Genomic DNA, 25932 nt, shown 5'->3' with positions numbered 1-25932 from the left:
ACTAATCATTTATTTTAAATATAACACTTTCCAACAATCTATTTCCAATGTACAATCTCAACAATTGCTTGCAAACAGGTTAGTAGGAAGGAACATCCTCTACTTTAATATATTACACCAGGGCAGTACAAACCCTGCCATTAGCCACCTTTTGTTTGCCTGTAAAATGGATTTTGTGACAACTGGCTTATGGCTATTATAGTGCATGGGAGTAGCACCATGACACACCGTCCTCTATGCATGGCATCATAACCATTGTTTCTTTAAGTTAGAGAGTGGCTCTGACTGCCGTATTAGTTCAGGGCAATAACACTGTGCATGGGAGCTGTAATTTCTAGGATCCAGTTATTACGGCTCCCAGCAAGCGCACTGCAGAGATAAGTGGCCACAGGATGGTGTGATCAGAGCCATATAATGGTATAATATGTTGATAACTAGTATTATGCTGATCATTATTAGGAATAAAGCTGCTTGACAATTGCTCATTGCAAAATTGAGATTTATATATGAACTGGTGTAAATGATCCACTTTATTTCAGGCTTTGCGGAACAATTTTGCGGAAAGTTAAATTAACCCTGGGGGCAATCACTTTTCTCCTCACTGGGAGGCTGTGATACCAATAAACATTGGTTGGGAAATTCATCATAAGCAAGCTGCCATGGGCCAGTTCCACTTTCACAGGTTCTATGCGACGTACAGAACTTGCACACCGGGAGTCTCTGTGCCGGAAGACAAAATCCCTACTAGCTCCAAAAGACACAGACGCAATAGGACTTTGTGGGATAAGCTCCTTCTCATCATCTCTGTGCTCACCAATGTGATCATTCCCATCTTTATACCTTCCAAGGTAAATAATAAATAAATACATAAATAAAAATAGGAATTTAATTACCTACCGGTAAATCCTTTTCTCGTAGTCCGTAGAGGATACTGGGGTCCACATTAGTAGCATGGGGTACAGACGGGTCCACTAGGACCCCTGGGCACTTTAAGAAATCAATAGTGTGCACTGGCTCCTCCCTCTATGCCCCTCCTACCAGACTCAATCTAGAAAACTGTGTCCGAGGAGACGGACATACTTTGAGAGAAGGATATAAAGTACAGTGGTGAGATTCGAACCAGCACACACAAACCAAGAGGAAAGCCATGCTAACCAAACTTGAACAGGAACAGCAACAGCTGAACCAACAACAATACTGTACCAAGTAACAGTGCAGGAAAACACAAAGCACTGGGCGGGCACCCAGTATCCTCTACGAACTGCGAGAAAAGTATTTACCAGTAGGTAATTAAAATCCTATTTTCTGTTACAAATAGAGGATACTGGGGTCCATTTAGTACCATGGGTATGTACCAAAGCTCCCAAACCGGGTGAGAGAGTGCTGAGGTTCCTGCAGAACTGATTGACCAAACAGAATGTCTTCAGGGGCCAAGTATCGAACTTGTAGAACTTAGCAAACGTGTTCGAACATGACCAAGTAGCTGCTCGGCAGAGCTGTAAAGCCAAGACACCCTGGGCAGCCGCCCCGGAAGAACCCACTGACCTAGTAGAGTGGGCCTGTACAGATTTTGGAACCGGCAAACCTGCCGTAATATGCATGCTGGATAGTAAGCTTGATCCAGCGAGCAATAGACTGCTTTGCGGCGGGACAACCAATCTTATTGGGATCATAGAGAACAAACAGAGAGTCTCATTTGCTGTGACGAGCTGTCCGTTTCACATAAATCTTCAAAGTTCTCACAACATCCAAGGATTTTGAGGTAGAGGAGGTGTCGGTAACCACTGGAACCACAATAGGTTGGTTGATATGAAATGCAGACACCACCTTTGGGAGAAATTGCTGACGAGTTCTGATTTCAGCTCTATCCTCATGAAATATCAAATAGGGCTCTTATGAGACAATGCCCCCAGTTCAGCTGAAGCCAAGGTCAACAGTGTGACAGTCTTCCATGTAAGAAACTTTACGTCCACCACCTGTAGGGGCTCAAACCATTCTGATTGGAGGAACTGCAACATCACGTTGAGATCCTAAGGTGCCGTGGGAGGCACAAAGGGCAGTTGGATGTGCAGAACACCCCTCAAGAACATCTGAATCCTCAGGGAGGGAAGCCAATTGTTTCTGGAAGAAAATGGATAAGGCCGAAATCTGGACTTTCAAGCAGCGCAGACGTAGGCCCACGTCCATACCTGACTGCAGAAAAAGCAGAAAACGTCCCAATTGAAATTCCACCGCAGGAAATTTCCTGTTCTCACACCAAAAGACGTATTTTTTTCCAAATACGATGGTAATGCTTCGCCGTTACCCCTTTTCTGGCATGGATCAATGTCGGAATAACCTTGTCCGGGATCTCTTTCCGGGCTAGAATCTGACACTCAACCTCCGTGGCTAGTCTTGATAGACAAATGGCCCCTGTTGAAGGAGACCCTCTTGAAGAGGTAGAGGCCACGGATCCTCCAGGAGCAGTTCCAGTAGATCCGCTTACCAAGCCCGTCTTGGCAGTCCGGAGCAATGAGAATTGCTTGAACCTTTTCCCTTTTTATTCTTTTGAGAACCTCTGTGATCAATGGAAGAGGCAGAAACACATAAATCATCTGGTAGCCCCATGGGGTTGCCAGAGCGTCCACCGCCGCTGCTTGTGGGTCCCTCGACCTGGAACAATACCACCTGAGCTTCTTGTTTAGACGAGAGGTCATCATGTCGATCTTTGGAATCCCCCACCGACGTGTCTAGCACCCGAACACCTCCGGGTGAAAACCCCACTCTTCTGGGTGGAGGTCGTGTCTGCTTCGCAGTCGTCTACTCCCGGAGTGAAGATTGCCGACAACACCACAGCATGTCTTTCTGTACAGAGGAGAATTTTTGTTACCTCTGACATGGCTGCTCTGCTTTTCATACCGCCCTGTCGGTTTATGTACGTTACGTTATATTTGGCTTTTCGAAAGGACTGCAACGTTGGAGCAGAGGAGGACTTCCTAGCTGGGGGTGCTGCGGAAGGAAGATATGCCTTAGATATCCACGTATCCAGTTCATCTCCAAACAAGGCCTCACCTGTGAAAGGTAGGCTCTCCACGCCTATCCTGGAATCCGTGTCCGCAGTCCACTGGCGTATCCATAAGCCTCTGCGTGCTGACACTGCCATGGCAGTGACGCGTGCGTTGAGCAGGCCTATTTCATATATGGCCTCTACCATAAAATTCTAGTATATGTTGCAGGAGCAAAACGATCTCTCCTATGTGTAGAGAATCCAAATCATCAATTAGGTTACCTAACCATTTTGCAATGGCCCTAGTGATCCATGCACAAGCAATAGTGGGTCTCTGGGCCACCCATGCAGCTGTGTACAGGGATTTGAGAGAGGTCAATCTTGTGGTCAGCCGTGTCCTTTAAGGACGCTGCACCTGGGACGGGTAAAATAAATTTACGTGACGAACTAGATACAGATGTGTCTACGATCGATCGGTGGGTTTTCCCATTTCTTCATATCCTCCTGAGGGAAAGAGAAGGAAATGCTTAGGGATCTGAAACTTTGTCTCTGGATTTACTTCAAACAGAGAATTTAACTCTTTTGATGCAGGTAAAGTAGCTGAGGAAGTCTTCTTTACATTGAAATAAGATTCCTCCTCGACTACTGTCCCCTTATCAGGAAACTGCAATACATAACTAATAGCTTCTATCAGAATTTGCACCCCCTGAGCCAGAGCTGCATCTCTTCCCCCCCCCCCCTATATCCACCGCACCGTCCCCTGCATCTGAGGTATCATCATCAGAGTCAGCCTGCAAGATCTGGGCCAGTGTACGCTTTTGTGGACCAATGGCGGGGGTTTGAGGCGCTGATGTGGGAGCTGAATCTCTATTCATCAGGTCATCCACAGACTTTCTCAAGTATTGCGTCTCTTTCTCATTATGGGATAATTTATTTGAATATTTTTAATTATCCCCTTATGGAATTCAACCATGCTGGGTCGGACCCACCAGCCTGAGAATGTGTACGGAGTACAGTGTAATGATCCCCCAGGGGAAGAGAAGCACTCTGCTGTGCAGGAAACACACTCCTTAGACATTGTAACGCGGAAGTTTATACACACATACACACACAGGAGAATACAGGTTAAGCACAATTAACCAACAGAGCCCTCTAGGGAGACACAGAGTTATGAGGAAACCAGCCACATAGCGCCTCCTTAGCTAATAATAATCTCAGCTGGGCGCAGACTAAGTACCCTGAATAGGGTATTAGTACTTATAATACTGCTCCCCCCCTTTTTGTGGAGGAGCTGCGCTCTCCTGACAGCGTTTTCAGTGTGAGCTGCAGAGAAAATGGCGCTGGTGAGATGCTGGATCCGTTCATAGTGAAGCCCCGCCCCCTTAATGGTGCACGGTCTTCACGGTTTTTTAGACTGGCTGAGGTAATTTTGTATGCTTAACAGTGGATTAGAACCCCTGTAAGCTAGTGGTGTTGGTATGGGTACTTGTAGTGGCTTCAGCTCACCCCTCACCACGGATACACACCTCACAGCATGTTACTCTGAAGCCTGGAGCCGCAGCCTGTCAGTGTTGCGCTACTACCCTTGTGCCACCATTACCGCCGGCGACCCGCTAACCGGGACGCCGGCTTTCTACACACCACTCTTCTATCTTCTGACTCTGTTAGGGGTGGTGGCGTGCTGCGGGAGGGTACGCTCACCATGGTGGGGCTTGCGAATTACTCACTCAGGAGCTCAGTGTCCTGTCAGCTGAGAAATGGGACCATTAACTTCACGAAGTTGGGCCGTTCTCCCCCCCTAAGTCCCACGAAGCAGGCAGGCTGGTGTCACCCAGCCCTGCCTGAAAATAACAAATAAAAAATAAATGCAGAAAACTCTTCAGGAACTTCCATAAGCGTGACCGGCTCCTCTGGGCACATTTTCTAAACTGAGTCTGGTAGAAGGGGCATAGAGGGAGGAGCCAGTGCACACTATTGATTTCTTAAAGTGGAACTAGTGGTACTAATGTGGACCCCAGTAATCCTCTAGGACATAAGAGAAAACTAATTTTCTCTTACGTCCTAGAGGATGCTGGGGACTCCAAAAGGACCATGGGGTATAGATGGGATCCGCAGGAGACATGGGCACACTATAAGACTTTGAATGGGTGTGAACTGGCTCCTCCCTCTATGCCCCTCCTCCAGACCTCAGTTAGATTCTGTGCCCAGAGAGACTGGACACACACTAGGGGAGCTCTACAGAGTTTCTCTGTAAAGACTTTGTTAGGTTTTTTTATTTCAGGGAGACCTGCTGGCTACAGGCTCCCTGCTTCGTGGGAGTGAGGGGAGAGAAGCAGACCTACTTCTTCTAAGTTCAAAGGCTCTGCTTCTTAGGCTACTGGACACCATTAGCTCCAGAGGGTCTGATCACTTGGTGCGCCTAGCTGCTTGTTCCCGGTGCCGCGCTGTCAACCCCCTCACAGAAGCCAGAAGAAAGAAGCCGGGTGAGTATAAAGAAGATCAGAAGACTTCAGTGACGACAGAAGACTTCAGTAATGAGGTACCGCGCAGCGGTCGCGCTGCGCGCCATGCTCCCACACACACTTCTGGCGGCACTTGCAGGGTACAGGGCGCAGGGGGGGCGCCCTGGGCAGCATGATTACTGGAGTTTAGCAATAGATCTGGCAAAATTATATATGTCAAAAGTGCCTAGACACTAAATATAGCCCCCGCCAGTATAAAGATATAAAATTTGAGCGGGACTACAGCGCGCCATGAGGGGGCGTGGCTTAGCCCTCACAGCTTACCAGCGCCATTTTCTCTTCACATGGAGCTGCAGAGACGCTGGCCCGGACCTCCACTCTCCTGCACACGTAACAGGGAGCAAAACGGGGGAGGGAAGGGGGGGCACAGTAATTTGGTGCTATTAACCCATTATAAACAGCGCAGACATCTGAGGCAGTGTGTATTTGCTCTCAATACTGGGATAGGCGCTGGGGTGTGAGCTGGCAAACTCCCTCTGTGTTCCTCTAACAGGCTTTCCTGTGGGTCTGTCCCCTATAGCCAGTGTGTTTGTGCATGTCGGTACGTGTGTGTCGACATGTCTGAGGCTGAGTGCTCCTCCCCGGAGGAAGTTGCAGTGGGGGCAGATAAGGCGCTGGGTGTGACTCTGTCGGCACCGCCGACTGCTGATTGGGTGGATATGTTGAGTACATTGAATGCAAATGTGGCGTTATTGACTAAAAGGATGGATAAATCTGATTCTCAGACACAAACGTGGAGAAAATCCATGGAGGACGCCTTGTCTCAGGTACAGGCCCCCTCAGGGTCACAAAAGCGTTCATTTACCCAGATGGCGGATACGGATACCGACACGGATTCCAGTGTCGACTATAGTGAGGCCAGTTTAAATCCAAAACTGGTTAAGAGTATTCAGTATATGATTGTGGCAATTAAAGAAGTTTTACATATTTCAGAAGTACCTACTGTTCCTGATACTAGGGTTTGTTTGTATAAGGGAAAAAAGCCTGAGGTGACGTTTCCCCCCTCTCATGAGCTGAACACTCTTTGTGAAAAAGCTTGGGAATCTCCTGACAAAAGGTGGCAGATTCCCAAGAGAATTCTAATGGCATATCCTTTCCCCTCTGACAGGGAAAAGTGGGAGTCATCTCCCAATGTGGACAAGGCTCTATCACGACTGTCCAAGAAGGTGGCGCTTCCTTCTCCTGACACTGCTGCCCTAAAGGACCTTGCGGATCGTAAGCAGGAAACAACCTTAAAATCCATTTATGTTACTACGGGTGCGTTGCTCAGACCTGCCGTGGCGTCGGCATGGGTGAGTAGTGCTATTGGCAAGTGGGCAGATAATTTGGCATCTGACATGGATACCCTGGATAGGGATAGCATTCTTTTGACTCTCGGTTATATCAGGGACGCTGCAGCTTACCTAAAGGATGCAGCAAGGGATATTGGCCTTTTGGGATCAAGGGCCAATGCCATGGCAGTCTCGGCCAGGAGAGCGCTGTGGATTCATCAATGGAATGCTGATGCCGAGTCTAAGAAAGCTATGGAAGCTTTCCCTTATAAAGGTAGGGTCTTATTTGGTGACGGCCTCGCTGATCTGGTGTCTACGGCTACAGCGGGTAAGTCATCATTTCTTCCTTATGTTCCTGCACAACAGAAAAAGACGCTGCATTATCAGATGCAGTCCTTTCGGCCTAATAAATACAAAAAAGGAAGAAGGTCGTCCTTCCTTGCCTCAAAGGGTAGAGGACGGGGAAGGTGGTCTCCTGCTGTGCCAAGCTCCCAGTAGCAGAAGTCCTCCACGGCTTCTGCCAAGTCCACCGCATGACGCTGGGGTTCCTCTACGGGAGTCCGTACCGATGGGGGCGCGTCTCTGGCTCTTCAGTCAGGTCTGGTTTCACTCGGGCCTGGATCCTTGGGTGTTAGACATAGTGTCCCAAGGGTACAAACTGGAGTTTCAGGAGGTGCCCCCCCCCCCACCGATTTTTCAAATCGGCCTTGCCAGTTTATATCCCAGAAAGGGAAGTAGTGCGTGCTGCGATACAAAAGCTGTGTCAACAGCGTGTCATTGTCACGGGGCCCCCGTCTCAACGGGGAGAAGGGTTTTATTCGCGTCTTTTTGTCGTACCAAAGCCGGATGGCTCGGTCAGACCGATCCTGAACCTAAAATCCCTCAATCTGTATTTGAAAACTTTCAAGTTCAAGATGGAATCTCTTCGAGCAGTGATCTCCAGTCTGGAAGGGGGGATTTTATGGCATCAATCGACATAAAGGATGCCTACTTACATGTCCCAATATATCCTCCACATCAAGCTTTCCTGAGGTTCGCGGTTCAGGATTGTCATTACCAATTATAGACGTTGCCGTTTGGTCTTTCCACGGCCCCGAGGATCTTCACCAAAGTAATGGTGGAAATGATGGTGCTCCTACGAAAGCAGGGCATCACAATTATCCCGTACTTGGACGATCTCCTGATAAAGGCGAGATCAAAGGAGCTGTTGCTAAGAAGCGTGGCACTCTCCCTGGCAATTCTGCAACAACATGGTTGGATTCTCAATTTGCCAAAGTCACAGTTGGTTCCGACAACTCGGCTGTCTTTCTTGGGCATGATCCTGGACACGGAACTGCAGAGAGTGTTTCTCCCAGCGGAAAAAGCTCTGGAAATCCAGACCATGGTCAAGGAGATTCTGAAACCGGCAAGAGTGTCGATCCATCAATGCACTCGGGTGCTGGGGAAGATGGTTGCAGCTTACGAAGCCATTCTGTTTGGCAGGTTTCATGCCCGGGTATTTCAGTGGGACCTGTTGGACAAGTGGTTCGGGTCTCACCTGCACATGCACCGGAAAATAAGTCTATCTTCCAGGACCAGAATATCTATCCTGTGGTGGCTTCAAAGTTCTCACCTCCTAGGGGGACGCAGGTTCGGGATCCAGGATTGGGTCCTGGTGAACACGGACGCAAGTCTCCGAGGCTGGGGAGCAGTCACACAGGGACAAAATTTCCAAGGAAAATGGTCAAGCCAGGAAACTTGTCTGCACATAAATGTTCTGGAGTACAGAGCCATCTACAACGGCCTTCTGCAAGCGGAACATTTTCTTCAAGGTCTACCTGTCCTGATTCAGTCGGACAACGTAACAGCGGTGGAGTACATAAACCGCCAGGGCGGAACAAAGAGCAGAGCGGCAATGGCGGAGGCCACAAAAGTTCTCCGCTGGGCAGAAAAACATGTAAGCGCTCTGTCAGCGGTCTTCCTCCCGGGCGTGGACAACTGGGAAGAAGATTTCCTCAGCAGACACGATCTCCATCCAGGAGAGTGGGGTCTTCATCAAGAGGTGTTTGCAGAAGTGACAAGTCGTTGGGGAATTCCTCAAATAGACATGATGGCGTCTCGCCTCAACAAGAAGCTTCAGAGATATTGTTCCAGGTCAACGGACCCTCAAGCCAGTGCAGTGGACGCCCTGGTGACTCCGTGGATGTTTCAGTCGGTATATGTGTTCCCTCCACTTCCACTCATTCCAAAAGTGATAAGGATCGTAAGAAGAACAAGGGTTCAGGCGGTACTCATTGTTCCAGATTGGCCACGGAGGGCCTGGTATCCGGATCTTCAGGAATTGCTCATAGAAGATCCCCGGCCTCTTCCTCTCAGAGAAGATCTGTTACTGCAGGGGGTTTGACGGCGTGGAGGTTGAATGCCAAATCCTAGCTCAAAAGGGTATTCCCGGGGAAGTCATCCCCACTCTCCTTAAGGCTAGAAAGGAGGTCACGACGAAGCATTATCACCGTATTTGGAGAAAGTATGTGTCTTGGTGTGAAGCCAAGAAGGCTCCTACGGAGGAGTTTCAGCTGGGTCGTTTCCTCCATTTTTTACAGGCAGGTGTGGATGCAGGCCTGAAATTAGGTTCCATTAAAGTGCAGATCTCGGCTTTATCTATTTTCTTTCAAAAAGAACTGGCCGCCCTTCCAGAGGTTCAGACTTTCGTGAAGGGAGTACTGCACATACATCCTCCGTTTGTGCCACCCGTGGCGCCGTATGATCTTGACGTGGTGTTGCAATTTCTTATGTCTCACTGGTTTGAACCTTTGCGAAAGGTTGAGTTGAAATTTCTCACTTGGAAGGTGGTCATGCTTTTGGCCTTGGCGTCCGCAAGACGGGGGTCGGAATTGGCGGCTTTGTCTCACAAGAGCCCCTATTTAATTTTCCATGTGGATAGAGCGGAATTGAGAACTCGTCAACAATTTCTGCCGAAGGTGGTTTCTTCGTTTCACATTAACCAACCTATTGTGGTACCTGAGGCTACGGATACCTTGGCTGTTTCAAAATCTCTTGATGTAGTCAGAGCTTTGAAAATTTATGTCGCTAGAACGGCTCAAATTAGGGAATCAGAGGCTCTGTTTGTCCTGTATGCTCCCAACAAAATTGGGGCTCCTGCTTCCAAGCAGACTATTGCCCGCTGGATTTGTAATACGATTCGGCATGCTCATTCTACGGCTGGATTGCCGTTGCCGAAGTCGGTAAAAGCCCATTCTACTAGGAAGGTGGGCTCATATTGGGCGGCTGCCCGAGGAGTCTCAGCGCTTCAACTTTGCCAAGCGGCTACTTGGTCGGGTTCAAACACTTTTGCTAAGTTCTACAAGTTTGATACCCTGGCTGATGAGGACCTCATGTTTGCTTAATCGGTGCTGCAGAGTCGTCCGCACTCTCCCACCCGGTCTGGAGCTTTGGTATAGACCCCATGGTCCTTTTGGAGTCCCCAGCATCCTCTAGGACGTAAGAGAAATACGATACTAGGGTATCCTTTTCTCCTAGTCCGTAGAGGATGCTGGGCGCCCATCCCGGTGCGGACTGTTTTTGCAGTAGTATTAATGGTTATTGCTTCTGTTACACGGAGGTTGTGTATCGGTTATGTTCAGCTTGTTGCTGTTTTTAGTTCATGCTGTTAACTGGTATTGCTTAATAGCCATGTTGTACGGTGTGTTGTGGTGCGGGCTGGTGTGTTTCTCACCCTTGGTTAACAAAAATCCTTTTCCTCGAAATGTCCGTCTCCCTGGGCACAGTTCCTATAACTGAGGTCTGGAGGAGGGGCATAGAGGGAGGAGCCAGTTCACACCCATTCAAAGTCTTATAGTGTGCCCATGTCTCCTGCGGATCACGTCTATACCCCATGGTCCTTTTGGAGTCCTACGGACTAGGAGAAAAGGATTTACCGGTAGGTATTAAAATCATATTAAATTCAGTACAGAGTAATAGTTAAGGCCAGTGACAATTCTAATCAAAATTATTTTAGTCACAAATTACCATGAATGTACCAGGATTCTGCAAGAATTAGACCTAACCAACATGTGTTGTAAGGTGGGTGACCACACTATATTTTTCATGTGTGAAAAGGATGATTTCTCTATGCAATAGTGCTGGCATAGCAATAATGGAGACCATTTGCTATGGTTGTGTAGAATGATGGCTGTTATTTGCTGCACAGGAGAATGTAGCCATTGGTAGGTATAATGCACATGTATGCCTTTGAAAATAAACTATATAGCATTTTTCAGACGATGTTGAGATGCATTTATTTGGCAGCAGTAGCAGCATATGCCCCTGCTTACACCAGGCACATGCCACATAAACTTATGTCTCCCTTATGTTGTAAAACATTTCCGAGTGTACAAAAAAGAAAGAAAAATCTCGAAATACCCGCTCCTAAACCATAAATTACCCATGTATCGCTCGCAGAATAATGCCTCGTAGGAGCATGTACTGGTATACTCTAGGCTTCATCCACAAATGCAGTACTTGCCCTACATCACCCTCTAAGGGGTAAAAGCAATAGCCTGCGACTCGCAGGCATGGGCGACTCCGGACCATGTTTTTAAGAAGCAATCATTTAAAAGGCAAAACCAACCTGCTTTTGCCTATTAAATGATCTCCCCTTTAAAACATCTGCAAGACTCTCCGAGAAGTTACAGATTACTACAATTTACGTTATTACATACATCTTTAAGGGATCTATTTAGTAATGTATATTTGCAGGAATATCCCCTGAAAACACCTGCTTTAGGGGACTTCCGCAAAGTTACAGCTTCCCCTGAATGTATATATATATATATATATATATATATATATATATATATATATATATATATATATATATATATATATATATATATATATATATATAGAGAGAGAGAGAGGGGGAGAGAGGAGTCCCCAGTTTTTGCTCACAAAAGCAGCCCCCATAGGTTTGCCACTTTTACCAAGTTGTGTAATGCATTGGGATGTTTGGCCCCAGTAGTTAACTCCATCGCCGCATGGCGTTAGCTGCTGTAGCCAATGGGCTACAGATCACAAGAGTTACCGGGAGAAGGATCACAAGGATCCCTCCCTGGCGCTCTCCACTTATGCATTCTCTGTTCAGAGCCCCTGTCCCTGCAGGTGTGTTGTAATACATCAGGGTGATAATTATTTTCTTATTGTCGCAAAAAAATATAATTATTTACTACAGTTATCTATTACATTATAATTATTTAGGACCAGTTAATTAATGCATATGCCCCTATGGGGTGTATTCAATTCTTGTCGGAAACTGCAGTCTTGTCGGACCTATTCCATGCTCCCTTAGATTTTCCGACAAGTCAGGAATTCCGACTTGTCAGAAAACACGTGGATCAGTGGAATAGCCGCGGATCCACGTGTTTTGTCGGAAGCGGCGGACAAATCCGACAGGTTTTAGCCCCGTTTCCGACAATGTCAATCCGACTTTAAAAAATAGTGACAAGATTTGTCCACTCATTGAATACTCAGAGGTTGGAAAGGATCCCACATCAATTGAATATACCACTGTATCTCTGAACAAGTTCTCTATAAAGAAGTAATACTAAAAGGACATATGGGTTAAAAATTACTAAAAGGCAGCTTTTGAAAGCCAACAATTAGTTGCACTTTTGTTTGCAAAATGTAAAACAGTAATACTATTACGTGAAAACATATGTAGTAGTAGTAGTAATAGAGCTGATACTATAATTGGTGGCTTTGAACAGCTGCTGTTCACTAAATAAAACCCAAGTTGGTTATTTTGTATGCTATAACAAAACATCAACAATAGTCTTAAGGCTCGTACACACTGGTCGATATATCGGCCGTTCTCTTGAACGGCCGATATATCGCGGGACCGTCGGCCAGTGTGTACGGCCGATACGTCTGTGAACTCCGTCGTTCACAGACGTATCGCGTCGGCCGCGCAGCACAGCCGACGGCCAATATATCTACCGATATATTGGCGCATCGCTGTGTGTGTACGGGGCGGTCGGCCGACCACCCGTACACGTGCTGCGGCGGCCGGCGGTGATTGACAGCTGAACTGGGCGGGCGTGTGTACACGCCCGCCCAGTTCATGACGTCAGTCCCCGACGGATCGGGCAGTGTGTATGCATAGCACACTGCCCGATCCGTCCATCGATATATCTGCAGATCAATTGATCTGCAGATATATCTATTAGTGTGTACCCACCTTTACACTGTTTGGATTAGTGTAGTAAAGGTTTACACTTTCAAAATCATAATTAGATGCATCAAATCTGTACCTGTTAATAAGAACAAAGTTGAAAAGGTGTCCTGTAGCCGATTTTACTCTCTCCCTTATAAGGTCCAGGACTGGAATCCATGGCTTGGGAGACAAGGTAATGCCAGAAAACGTATAAGTTAATCCTGCATCTCCGAAAGTCACCTGCTTTCTGGGAACATTATGCCATTTTCCGAATACTTGAACTTTACTCATGTCCCCTGTAAATATGTAATTTAATTCCACAGTGAATGAATATTAACAAAATAATCTAGATTTAACATTTTGGTAAGTAACGATACTGCTCTGCAAGGAAATAAAAATAGTTGCACAAAACAAAATAAAAAAAATACGTTATTACTAATGCTATTATCGATCCTGCCAAAAACAGAATAAATAAATACATAATTAAATATATAAATAAACAAGCAAACAAAACACACAATACAAACGAATGGCCCGTACACACTGGTCGACGTATCGGCCGTTCTATTGAACAGCCGATATATCGCGGGTCCGTTAGCCAGTGTGTACGGGTGATATGTCTGTGAACTCTGGCGTTCACAGACATATTGCGTCGGCCCTGCATCACAGCCGACGGCCAATATATCTATTGATATATTGGCGCATCGCTGTGTGTGTACGGGCGATCAGCCGACCGTCCGTACACATGCTGCGGCAGCCAGCAGTGATTGACAGCTGAACTGGGTGGGCGTGTGTACACGTCCACCCAGTTCATGACGTCAGTCCCCGACGGATCAGGCAGTGTGTATGCACAGCACACTGCCCGATCCGTCCAAAGATATATCTGCAGGTCAGTTGATCTGTAGATATCTCTATCAGTGTGTACCCACCCTACGAATGTGGAAACAATGAGCTAAAGTTGGACAAAATACAGAAACATGATAAATAATAAGGTCCTCAAAGCATTTATAGAGAAAGTGATTTGCTTAATTTATTAATGTTTTATCACTTAATATCGGTGGTTTACTTTTTTCAGCATATATTGAAAATCAATAAAAAACATGTAGATGAGGGGTGATAATTGGTGCTGCAAGAGTATGCTGGGTGCACAAAGAGTGTCAACACTTAAGCCCCGTATACATGGGGGAGATGTGTGCAGACCGAGGGTAGGTCCGCTCATTTCGCCTAGGGGTGAAATGAGTGATCTCACTAGATTTCTAGATTTGGCATTCATGCATACCAAATCTAGAGTCGGCGATAGCGACGCACGGGACCGCGCATTGCTGTCGCCAGCACCCACACATGGAGAGATCCCTGCTTCATTTCTAAGCAATCTATTCAGATTGCTTAGAATTTAAGCATGGATCTCTCCGTGTGTAACCCCCTTTACAATCACCGTTATCATCACAAACTCAACATGCAGCCCTGAATGGGACAGACAATCACACAAACAAAAACAGAATGGTGGAAAGATGTAGTATCCATTAACCACTTGCCTGGCATATGTGATAGTACCGCAGCCAGGAGTGCGTTACCTAGCCAGGTCATATAACCTATGATGATGCCCCTCTGTATATATGTCTATTTTATCACGAGCCATAAAAACGCACTTTATTCCAGTAATATACATAGCTTAGTGATGGCTTCGTAGTTAATTTTCTGAGACAGTCTCAAATATACTTTGGCTTGGGGATAACACATGCAGCCTGAGAGCATACACAAGCTTGATAGCGAAATATATAAACATATCCATTGTTTTATTTTAAATATTAATTGAGTTACAGGTGAAACTCAGAAAATTAGAATATCGTGCCAAAGTTCATTTAAAAGGTGAAACGAATACATTATATAGACTCATTACATGCAAAGTGAGATATTTGAAGCCTTTATTTGTTATAATTTTGATGACTGTGGTTTACAGCTTCAGATAACCCCAAATGCAAACTCTCAGAAAATTAGAATATTACATAAAAAATAAAAAAAGGATTTTAAATACAGAAAGTCGGTCCTCTGAAAAGTATAATCATGCATATGTACATATGCATGGATTCTATTAGCCTGTGGCATTGCTGAGGTGTTATGGAAGACCAGGATGCTTCAATAGCGTCCTTCAGCTCTTCTGCATTGTTCAGGCTCATGTATCTCCTCTTTCTCTTGGCAATGCCCCATAGGTTCTCTTTTCTTGTAGAGTGGGCCTTCAGAGACTCAGGAACAGATAAGGCTGCCGACACATAGGCCTGTTGGATAGTAAGCCTAAGCCAACAAGCAATGGACTGCTTTGAAGCAGGACAACCCTTTTTCTGTGCATTATAGAGCACGAACAAAGAATCCGTCTTTCTGATCCGAGCCGTTCTCTTGACATAGATCTTCAAGGTTTTCAGAGCATCCAATGCCGCCGGAGGACCAGAAGTGTCGGAACCACAATAGATTGATTCAGGTAAAACACAGAGACAACCTTCAACAGGAACTACCTCCTAGTCCGGAGCTCCGCTCTGTCCTTGTAAAAGACCAAGTATGGACTTTTACACGATAAGGCCCCCAAATCCGAGACACTTTTAGCAGAAGCCAGGGCCAGTAACATCACCGTCTTCCACGTGTGGTACTTGTCTTCTACCGTCTTCAGAGGTTGAAACCAGGAGGACTGTAGAAATTCCAACACCACATTCAAATCCCAGAGTGTCGGAGGCGGCACAAACGGAGGTTGTATGTGGAGTACCCTTTGCAAGAAGGTCTGAACTTCTGGCAACACTGCCAATTTCTTCTTGAAGAAAACGGAGAGAGCTGAAATCTGGACCTTAATGGAACCCACACGGAAGGCCTTATACACACCAGCCTGCAGGAAACGTAAGAAACGTCCCAAGTGGAACTCTGCAGGCGGATACATGCATTCCTCGCACAAAGAGACATATCTCCTCCAGATATGATTATAGTGTTTTGACGTCACAGGTTTCCTGGCCTGAAACATGGTAGCAATAACCTTTTTGGAAAGGCCCTTGTGAGCTAGGATGTTCCGCTCAACCTCCATGCCGTCAAACGAAGTCGCCGTAAGTCCGGGTAGACAAACGGTCCTTGTTGAAGATCTCTTCTTAGTGGTAGAGGCCAAGGGTCTTCGACGGACATGTCCAAAGATCAGCGTACCACGCCCTCCGAGGCTAATCCGGGCCAATGAGAATTGCCTGGACTCCTTGATTCCTGATTCACTTGAGCACCCTTGGGAGCAACGGAATCGGTGGAAACAGGTAGACCAGCCGGTAAGGCCAAGGCGACGTCAGTGCATCCACAGCCCTCGCCTGAGGGTCCCTGGTTCGTGAGCAATACCAGTGAAGCTTTTTGTTGAGTCGAGAAGCCATCATGTCTATTTGTGGGCAGCCCCACCGGTGGATGATCTGCTGGAACACCTGATGGTGGAGTCCCCACTTCGCCGAGTGGAGATTGTGACGACTCAGGAAGTCTGTTTCCCAGTTGTCCACACCCGGAATGAAAATTGCTGACAGTGCTCTTGCATTTCTTTCCACCCAGAGGAGTATCTGTGATACCTCTCGCATGCAGACTCTGCTTTTTGTCCCTCCTCGTCGATTGATATACGCCACCACCGTGGCGTTGTCCGACTGTACTTGGATTGTGTGATCCTTGAGCAGAGGAGAGGCCTGAAGCAGACATCGTAGATCGCCCGAAGTTCCAGAATGTTGATCGGAAGGAGGCTTTCGTGGGCTGCCCACCTGCCCTGGATCTGCGCCCCTTGGGTGACAGCTCCCCATCCTCTCAAACTCGCATCCGTCGTGAGGAGGGTCCAATCGTGAGTCCCGAAACTCCGGCCTTCCAGTAGATTGGAGGACTGTAGCCACCACAGGAGGGAAATCCTGGCCTGAGGCGACAGCCGAATTATCGGGTGCTTCTGTAGATGTGATCCGGACCACTTGCTCAGGAGATCCAATTGAAATGTTCTGGCATGGAACCTCCCATATTGAATCGCCTTGTATGAGGCCACCATCTTTCCCAACAATCTTATGCAAAGATGGATGGACACTCGAGTAGGTCGGAGCACCATGCGGACCATCTCCTGAAGTGTTCTCACCTTGTCCTCTGGTAGGAACACCTTCTGGGCCACAGTATCCAGTAACATCCCCAGGAATAGGAGCCTCTGAGTTGGCTCCAGGTGGGACTTCTGTAAATTGAGAATCCACCCATGGTGTGACAGAAGTTGGATATGGAGCAATAAAAGCTCACTGGAATTTGCTTTTATAAGAAGATTGTCCAGGTAAGGGACAACACTGATCCCCTGGACCCGGAGTTGGAACATCATCTACGCCATCACCTTTGTGAATACCCTCAGAGCTGTGGACAGGTTGAAGGGTAGGGCCTGGAACTGGTAGTGATCGTCGAGCAGGGCAAACTTCAGGTACGCTTGATGAGGTGGCCAAATGGGAATATGAAGATTGGTATCCTTGATATCCAAGGAAACCATGAATTCCTGTTCTGCCAGGCCCGCAATCACTGCTCGCAAGGATTCCATTTTGAACTTGAAAACATTCAGGTAAGGGTTCAAGGACTTTAGATTCAAAATGGGCCTTACCGAACCACCCGGCTTCGGAACCACAAACAGGTTGGCGTAATGACCCTTGCCTTGTTGTGGAATAGGTACTGGACCAACTTTAGGATGGCCTGTTGCAACGCAACCTGCTTATCTTCCAAAGCTGGTAAGCTTGATTTGAAAAATCGTTGGGGAGGAGCACCGTCGAACTCCAGCTTGTAGCCCTGAGAAATGAGATCCCTGACCCAGGTATCCTGGCAGGAAGCCTCCCAGACGCGGCTGAAGTGACGCAGTCGAGCTCCCACCTCGAGATCCCCTCAGGGTGGATGGGCACAGTCATGCTGAGGTCTTAGTGGAAGCAGAACTGGTGGTCTGTTCCTGAGAACTGGTGTTTGCAGGTCTTTTTGTCTTACCTCTGGTGCCTCTAGCTGAATTGGAGGCACCTCTGGCCTTAGATCGAAATCTGTTAGACCGAAAGGACTGAACAGAAGGCCCCGGGTAGGAGTGTCTCGCTGGCAGGGCCCCGGAGGGGAGAAACGTGGATTTCCCAGCAGTGACTTTGGAAATCCACATATCCAACTCAACCCCAAAGAGCCATTCCCCAGAAAAAGGGAGGGATTCTACACTGCGCTTTGATTCTGCGTCCGCAATCCACTGACGCAACCACAAAGCCCTGCGCACCGACACTGTCATGGCAGAAGTCCTAGCATTAATATTACCCATCTCTTTGAGCGAGTCAAACAGAACGCGTGTAGTGTCCTGAATGTGCTTGAGGAGAGTCACCACCATGACCAGGGGCATAGCCCCGGAGAGGACCTCCTGAATTTGAGTAGCCCACGTTTGAATGGCATGGGTCATCCAGCAACCTGCTAAGACTGGCCTTTGCGATACACCGGCTGCCATGTAAATAGATTTAAGTGTAGTTTCTATTTTTCTGTCCCTGGGATCCTTTATGGTAAAAGAGCCCGGGGCAGGCAGGCAGCACCGCCTTTTTGGACAGTCGAGAGACTGATACACCAACCACCGGGGGTTCTACCCAGAATTTCCTACCTTCAGGAGCAAATGGAAAGGTGCGCAAAAACCTTTTTGACACTTGGAATTTTTTGTCAGGATTTTTCCAGGCTAACTTGAATAGGGCATCTAACTCTGTAGAATCAGGGAAAGTGACATTAGGCTTGTTTTGTGTAAAGAAAAACGACTGCTGTGAGACAGCGTCCTTTAGAGGGAGTTTTAACACATCCCGTATAGTCAGAATGAGGGGTTCACTACCCTGAGCAGGATCGGTATCCCCACTAACGGGATTCAAGTCCTCCCCATCCTCCTGGACATCTTCATCTGAATCAGAGAGTAGAGCAGGGAGACCACACTTCTGTGGTCCTGCATGAGAGAGGGGGGGGGGGGAGGGGGGAGGGGGCTGTGTAACATCTGCCCTAGCAGCTAAGTCTGCAACAACTTGTTGTAGTAACTGAGTTTTCTGAACATTAGCAGTGAGTGGTGATGACATATCAGACATCATAGTTTTAAGAGCCCCTAGCCAGGAGGGCTCTGGACCCTCTCCCCCAGCCCCTTCAATGATCTGTGAAGATTGGCTGCATTGTTCACATGAAACAGAATCAGTAGATAAGGGAGAGAATCTGGTGTGGCATACATTACAGTAATCACAATAACATACACATACACAAAGACAGATACTTATCAAGCCTGCCTTTACTGCATGTGAGAGGAGACACACAGGGGAAGATTCAAATACTTGAAAAGTCAGTTGGGAGTCTGTTTTTTCCTATCTAATAGACAGGAAAAAAATAGACACCCAACCAACTTTTCAAACATTTGAATTCCATAGAGAGGGACACCAGCACACCCCTAGCTGCACAGCCCCAGTGAGGCTGTCAGCTAACTATATCACAGTGAACACTAATGAATTCTGTCCTGTACAGGACACAGATTGTGTACAATAGCGGCTCTCCCCCTTTGCAATGTCTCCTATAATGCTTACAAACATCACACAAGTGCTAGTGTAAGCCATATGAAGCCAGTTTACACAGGGGGCTTTAGCGGGTCCCCCCCCCCCCCGTAGACTGCACCCCAGTTCAGCCGCACTGTGAACAGGGGGACCCCCTTAGCGGTGCCCCCAGTTTGTACTCGCCACAGACGTCACCTTCAGGCATATGTTAGGGGTGTGCAGTGTGCTGCGATTGCAACAGCTAAGGCGCAGTGCCCCGCTGAACAAACAACCTCTGTCACCTTCAGGCATATGTTAGGGGTGTGCAGCGGGGAAGCAGCTCTGACACCTCGCAAGGCCGGTGACCGTCTCCCCAAACCCCCCCCCCAGAGGATTTGTTGAAAACTCTCTGGAACTGCAGAGATGTGCATCCTCTCCTGATGGCACTTTTTTCTAAACTGCCTGTGGGAGGGGGCATAGAGGGGAGGAGCCAGCACACCCAGTGAAGAAAATTTAAAGTGTACCGGCTCCTTTGGACCCCGTCTATACCCCATCGTACTAGATTCCCCCAATATCCCTTATGGATGCTAGAGAAATAATAAATAACATATGGCAAATAAGTTGTTGATTCAAAATTACACGCAAGTTGGCCATATTACGTGTAGGAAATAAAGGGAGGTCTTTGCGTTCATTCAGAGTTCTATGAACTGCCACTAACATACTATCAATAAGCATTTGACATAATTTTTGACAAACTATTAATAAGCATTTGCATCAGCTGTATCCATGGTGCAAGAGACCCGCCTGAATAGCATGGAATTCTGTCTACACGGCCATTCCATGCACAGTGAAAAACATAGCAATAACTATCCGCAAAATGGATTTTCGGGCAACTCAGAATAAACCCTAAGGGGGTATTCAATTAGGGCTGTTTTTTTGCCTAGGCGAAAAAACTTTACTTTTCCCTATTTTTTAGGGCAAATGGGGATTCGCCCTATTCAATAGCAGGGCTGTTTTGTCACCTAGGTGAAAAAATTCAGCAGGAGCCAAAACATGTGGATTGGCGAACCCACATGTTTTCACACCTGCACCGGTGAAATATGGGCCATTTTGGCCGATTGAGGCATTTTTTTGCCAATGCCTTATCGCAAAAAAAAAAGCAACAGGCATTGGCAAAAATGCCTTCAAAACTGGCGAAAATAACCCGCAATTGAATACGCACGGGGGTGAATTTGATAGCTCCAAAATTGTCAGAGCTAATTAAAAACCCCACTAAGTGGTTACACCGATAAAAGGTAGGCAGGCAGTATTTTAGGCTTGAAGAAACTGGATGGCAAATATAGGATATCATATACAGTATATGATATGGATACTTGACGACAGAGGTTATTACATGCCAGAACAGTTACCTGAAAAATACACAATTTCCCTCTCCAGCTGCTGTAGGATCTCATTTGCTTCAGTCTTGTTGAATAGAGAAGTGTAATCACAGCTCAGGTTATCTGCCCGGATTCTCCTCCACACATAACTCTGTTCCAGTAACGGAGCAGCTACATCACACCTACTCTTCTTCACCGTCAGACTTTCTTCAGGAACGCCAACGTCTGAGTGTCCTGCACATTCTTCTATATGGCTCCTTTTGCTTTTCACTTGATTCTTTTTTATGACAAATTTATCCATTGCTTTGAAATATTATATGAAACAAATCAAGATGAATTACATTTTATGGTGAAATGCCAGAATACAAGGTTGAATGATTATTTTCTGTGATGTGAACCTACAAAACAAAAAAAACTTTGTTTTCATTTGCACATGAATTCAGCCTTTTACTGCGCAGCAAATATGCTAAGGTACCAGAGCCGGATTAAGGCAGGGACGAAAGGGGGGGCCGTCCCAGGGCCCCCACACATTAGGGGCCCCCACACCCTACGTTTTGTAGGAGTCGTCCTTCGGCAGCTAAGCTGTTCAGTAACAGCGGCCGCTGAGGAGCTCTTGCACAGTCAGTCTCGCTGGACAGAGAAATCCCGTGAGATAGTGACTGCAAGCCGCCGGACAGCCAGCGCTCCCTGCTGCAGTGTAAGTGTGTAATTGTATGTGTGCGCGTTTGTTTGTTTGTATGTATGTATGTATGTATGTGTGTGTGTATGTGTGTGTGTATGTATGTGTGTGTGTGTGTGTGTGTGCGCAAGGCCCCGGGAGGAGGGGGCGCCAGGACTTTGCCATAAAATCATAGGTGGGGGCCCCCACAATCTTCGTTGCCCTGGGCCTCCACCACCCTTAATCCGGCCCTGTAAGGTACGTATGTATGAGGATAGGAAGGCGAAAGTATGCAGAGAATAATTAAGTATATCATTCATGAAATAATGGGTTAAGTTGCATTATGACAGACTTTGCATGTGGAATGATATCTGGTGCTTGCAGCAGCCGTGTGATTTTTAGCAAAACATCTGCACTGGTGAATTGTTCAAGGGTGATAGTTGTTAAACTCGTGGCCCTCCAGCTGTTGTAAAACTACAAATCCCTGCATGCTTTACCAGCTGATCGGTGGAAGGTATGCTGGTACTTATAGTTTGACATGCCTGCTCTACACAACCAGCACAAAAAAACAAACAAACAGGGTTTGAGGGCCTAATTCAGACCTGATCGCTCGCTAGGTTTATTTTGCACTGCTGCGAACAGATAGTCGCCACCCATAGGGGAGGGTATTTTCGCTTTGCAAGTGTGCAAATGCATGTGTAGCAGAGCTGTACCAACAGATCTTGTGCAGTCTCTGAGTAGCCCAGGACTTAAGGTGAGTGCACACTGGCCGATATATCGGCCGTTCTCTTGAACAGCCGATATATCGCGGGTCCGTCGGCCGGTGTGTACGGGCAATATGTCTGTGAACTCCGTCGTTCACAGACATATCGCGTTGGCCCCGCAGCACAGCCGACGGCCAATCTATCTACCGATGCTGCGACAGCCGGCGGTGATTGACAGCTGAACTGGGCGGGCGTGTGTACACACCCGCCCAGTTCAAGACGTCAGTCCCCGACGGATCGGGCAGTGTGTATGCTCAACACACTGCCCGATCCGTCCATAGCTATATCTGCCGATCAACTGATCGGCAGATATATCTATCAGTACGTATCCACCTTTACTCAGCTGCTGCGAACACTTCAGCCTGTCCGGGACCAGTATTGACGTCAGGAACCCTCCCTGCAAACACTTGGTCACGCCTGCGTTTTTCCAACCACTCCCATAAAACGGTCAGTTGCCGCCCACAAACTGCTTCTTCCTGTCAATCTCCTTGCCCATGCGAATGGATTCTTCATAAAACCCATTGCACGGCAACGATCCGCTTTGTACCTGTGAGACACGCCTGCGCATTGCGGTGCATACGCATGCTCAGTTCTGATCTGATCGCAGCACTGTAAAAAAGGCTAGCGAGCGATCAGGTCTGAATTACTCCCTGAGTGCATAGCCTGTGGATGTACACTGCTACTGGATCCTCAAGCAGGATGGGGAGTGGCCAGACTTGTTCAATCTCACAGACGGCCAATAATGCATCAAATTAAGACTAGTCTGACTCGGGGACCAATTCAAATGGCCTCTCAATGGGGTAGATTTATGATACGGACACATCATGCTGGTATGGCTCTTCCCGCTTTGCCTCTTTATTCAGGTGAAGAGAAAAACACTAGCGACTCGATACTGGAGAGGGGAAGGGAAAACTGCCCCCTCGAGCAAAGCCTACCAGCGCCCACAACACATCAGCCTGTTTCTCCCCATCCCGGCCGGATCCAGTGTGCAAGATCTCCTGTGTGCAGCCGGCAGTCACCACTACAGTGACTGTCAATGGGGCATCGAGACCTGCAGCTGTCTAAATTGATAGCTGCAGGTGTCAGAACGGTCAGCGCCGATAATGACAGAGGCGCATACTGCCCATGTTATGTACCACAGTTTGGCACAGTCATACATGGGGGACTAGCGGAATCAGTGCACAGAACGTGCGCTGATACCACTTCTCCCCCATACATCTACCCCAATAAACACTATGCTGCAGTATTACATTATATGTACTACAGAAGCAAAAGGCCTGTCAGTATGCCATTGATACAACAAATAAAACTGCACCACAGAAAGCGGTTTTCCGAATAACCTCTCCAGCGGGTGTAACACAGTGTGATATACTGTATGGCTATGGTACAGTACTTACAGATATGTCCATTAATGGGCCCTACACACTAGGCGATAATACTGAAAGATATGAACGATCTCGTTCATTAATGAATGAGATACCGTTCATATCTTTCAGTGTGGAGACACCAGCGATGAACGATGCGCGGCCCCGCACTCGTTCATCGCTGGTGCCCCGTCGCCTGTGCATGCAGGCCAATATGGACGATCTCGTCCATATCTGCCTGCACTGCTATGGAGCCAGGTGACGGGGGGAGTGAACTTCACTCCCCGCGTCACTGCCCCCCTGCCAGCCATATCCGCCGTCGGGCAGCTTGGCGGTGGATCGCAAAGTGTGTAGGGCCCATTACATCTAGCCTACCTGCACGTTAAACAGCCCTTCTAATCACTCCATGCTGTGGCGTGACTTGGTAGCGCCTAGCGTCTGCAACTATTTCCTGCAACCATTTCCATTATAATGCATTTTCAGCAAAAGATGCCGGATGATAACGGAGTTGCAAGGAACCTGTCAGCTCACTCACGCCAGGAATCTCCCACTGCATGGCATATTGAGACAAGATGTATATAAAGACACATCTGTAAGCAATAAATTAATTTATGCTGTAACCACTGATGAAGGGGAACCATCTGGTTCTCTCCCATCAATGGCAAAAGCATTCAACGTCGGCCATAAACCATCGATGATTAGGAATCATCGGTGGTCGATGGCCATCCCTATGTCAGACTTTGGGCAAACAGTAACACTATTTCCGCTGCTCTACATGAATGGATGGCATGCGCATGCGCGCAGTGTCTAGTGTCAGGAGGAGTCGGACAGTCAAGCAACTGCCGGAGTGCTAGGCTCACCCCCAGTGTGACAGGAAACGTGGCGTGACATGCAGTCATACCCCTAAAACTTCATACTCATTTCCGCCAGGCAACACACACTTGAAGTCCTAAATTGGATTTTCTGCATATTGGGAGGTACACTACACTTTTGAAATGTGCCAGTGAGCAATGAATGCACTACAGCTGCAGCTAGCCTGCTGGCACAGAGATATGAACTGTAATAGGGCTCAAGAAAAACAGTGCTCGTGAGATTTAGCAAATTGTGGAGGGACATGAAGTGTTACAGTTGCTCATAGCAACCAGCTCCTAATCATTTTTCCAGCACAACCTGTAGGTGACAGCTGGAAGCTGAATGGTTGGTACTGTGGGCCTAATTCAGACCTGGTCGCAGCAGCAAATCTGTTAGCTAATGGGCAAAACCATGTGCACTGCAGGTGGAGCAGATGTAACATGTGCAGAGAGAGTTAGATTTGGGTGGGGTGAGTTCAAACTGAAATCTAAAATGCAGTGTAAAAATAAAGCAGCCAGTATTTACCCTGCACAGAAACAATATAGCCCACCCAAATCTAACTCTCTCTGCACATGTTATATCTGCCCCACCTGCAGTGCAACATGGTTTTGCCCATTAGCTAACAGATTTGCTGCTGCGATCAGGTCTGAATTAGGCCCTCTGTATCTCTCCCGAATACTTGCTATAATCTACTTTACTAGTAACCATAGCAGCAGAGACCCCGCCCCCTAGAAGGCAGAGCCGCTAGAGTGAATTTTGGCGCCAGTCCTCCCCTAGTATCGCTGCTGTGGCTAGCAGGTTACCGGCACGCTGAGTTCCTGCAGGGTGAATATGATCGGACAGAAAACCATCAGCTCGTTTTTTACACCGGTCTCCAGAAAGAGACCGAGCCCGGCCTCTCTCCACACATGTGCCGGAGCGGAGGAGTACAGCGGAGAGGTATAGCCTGGCTAGCCGGGAGGCATTCATCTAATACTAGGGAGGGGGAAGGGCTGCTCTCCTCTGTGCTGCACCAGCGCGGCCTGTATGCAATGAGGGGTCCTCAGACAGCTGTACAGTATGTGCGGGATACATCAGTAGTGAGGGGCGTTATTACCTCCTATCCCGGCTTCTCACCACACGGAGACCCCGGGTTGAGAACAGACTGCGCTGTGTATGTCTACGGGACCTGCCTGCTGTATAACGGGGAACACGGCGGCGTCATTCATTCACAGCCCAGACTCAATCCCATTCTCCATGTTCTCTCTACCTCCGCCCCGGTCAAGTTGGCCCTTGACAGCCAATCAGAGCCCAGGATGCGGCTGGGGGCGGTGACAACACGCCTTATTTTGCCGCGAAAATACAGCGTGGTGTCTGCTGTAGTCAGTGTAGTACTGTGTGCGGCCACACGGGGAGCGGCGCCGCTCATGTACCCGCAGCACAGGAGGAGGACTCCCC

General features: G+C 47.6%; 2 protein-coding genes across 3 annotated transcripts in view; one reads left to right on the top strand and one right to left on the bottom strand.

Annotated features, from left to right (window-relative positions):
* Positions 1–25912, bottom strand: ALKBH2 (alkB homolog 2, alpha-ketoglutarate dependent dioxygenase). 2 transcript variants are annotated; one of them, XM_063913259.1, is made up of 4 exons: positions 25592–25912; positions 20888–21160; positions 13064–13262; positions 1–840 (listed from the first exon to the last, which is right to left on the bottom strand). In XM_063913259.1, the coding sequence occupies exons 2-4, from the start codon at positions 21156–21158 to the stop codon at positions 531–533; spliced, it is 780 nt and encodes a 259-aa protein (XP_063769329.1). In that variant the 5' UTR covers positions 21159–21160; positions 25592–25912; the 3' UTR covers positions 1–530. The 2 variants fall into 2 exon arrangements, with proteins under 2 accessions (XP_063769329.1, XP_063769328.1); XM_063913258.1 differs by having other exon boundaries at positions 20888–21255; positions 25592–25910.
* The window catches only part of UNG (uracil DNA glycosylase), a 46489-nt gene continuing 45768 nt past the window's right edge, over positions 25212–25932 (top strand). Inside the window, exon 1 of the mRNA XM_063913257.1 lies at positions 25212–25434. Coding sequence (XP_063769327.1) covers positions 25327–25434 — 108 coding nt within the window. The 5' untranslated portion in view covers positions 25212–25326. The remainder of the gene's footprint in view (positions 25435–25932) is intronic.

Source organism: Pseudophryne corroboree, chromosome 1 (assembly GCF_028390025.1).
Source record: "Pseudophryne corroboree isolate aPseCor3 chromosome 1, aPseCor3.hap2, whole genome shotgun sequence".
Lineage (NCBI taxonomy): Eukaryota > Metazoa > Chordata > Amphibia > Anura > Myobatrachidae > Pseudophryne > Pseudophryne corroboree.
Note: the sequence above shows the minus strand (reverse complement) of the source record. Positions and strands in the feature narration are given on the sequence as shown.

Bases quoted from the DNA above. Each gene is read 5' to 3' on its own strand.
- ALKBH2 (XM_063913259.1), bottom strand. From the start codon at position 21,158: ATGGATAAATTTGTCATAAAAAAGAATCAAGTGAAAAGCAAAAGGAGC. The intron at 13,263-20,887 runs GTAACTGTTCTG...ACATATTTACAG, and splicing joins GGAAATTGTGTATTTTTCAG to GGGACATGAGTAAAGTTCAA. The intron at 841-13,063 runs GTACAGATTTGA...TTACCTTGGAAG, and splicing joins AACTTTGTTCTTATTAACAG to GTATAAAGATGGGAATGATC.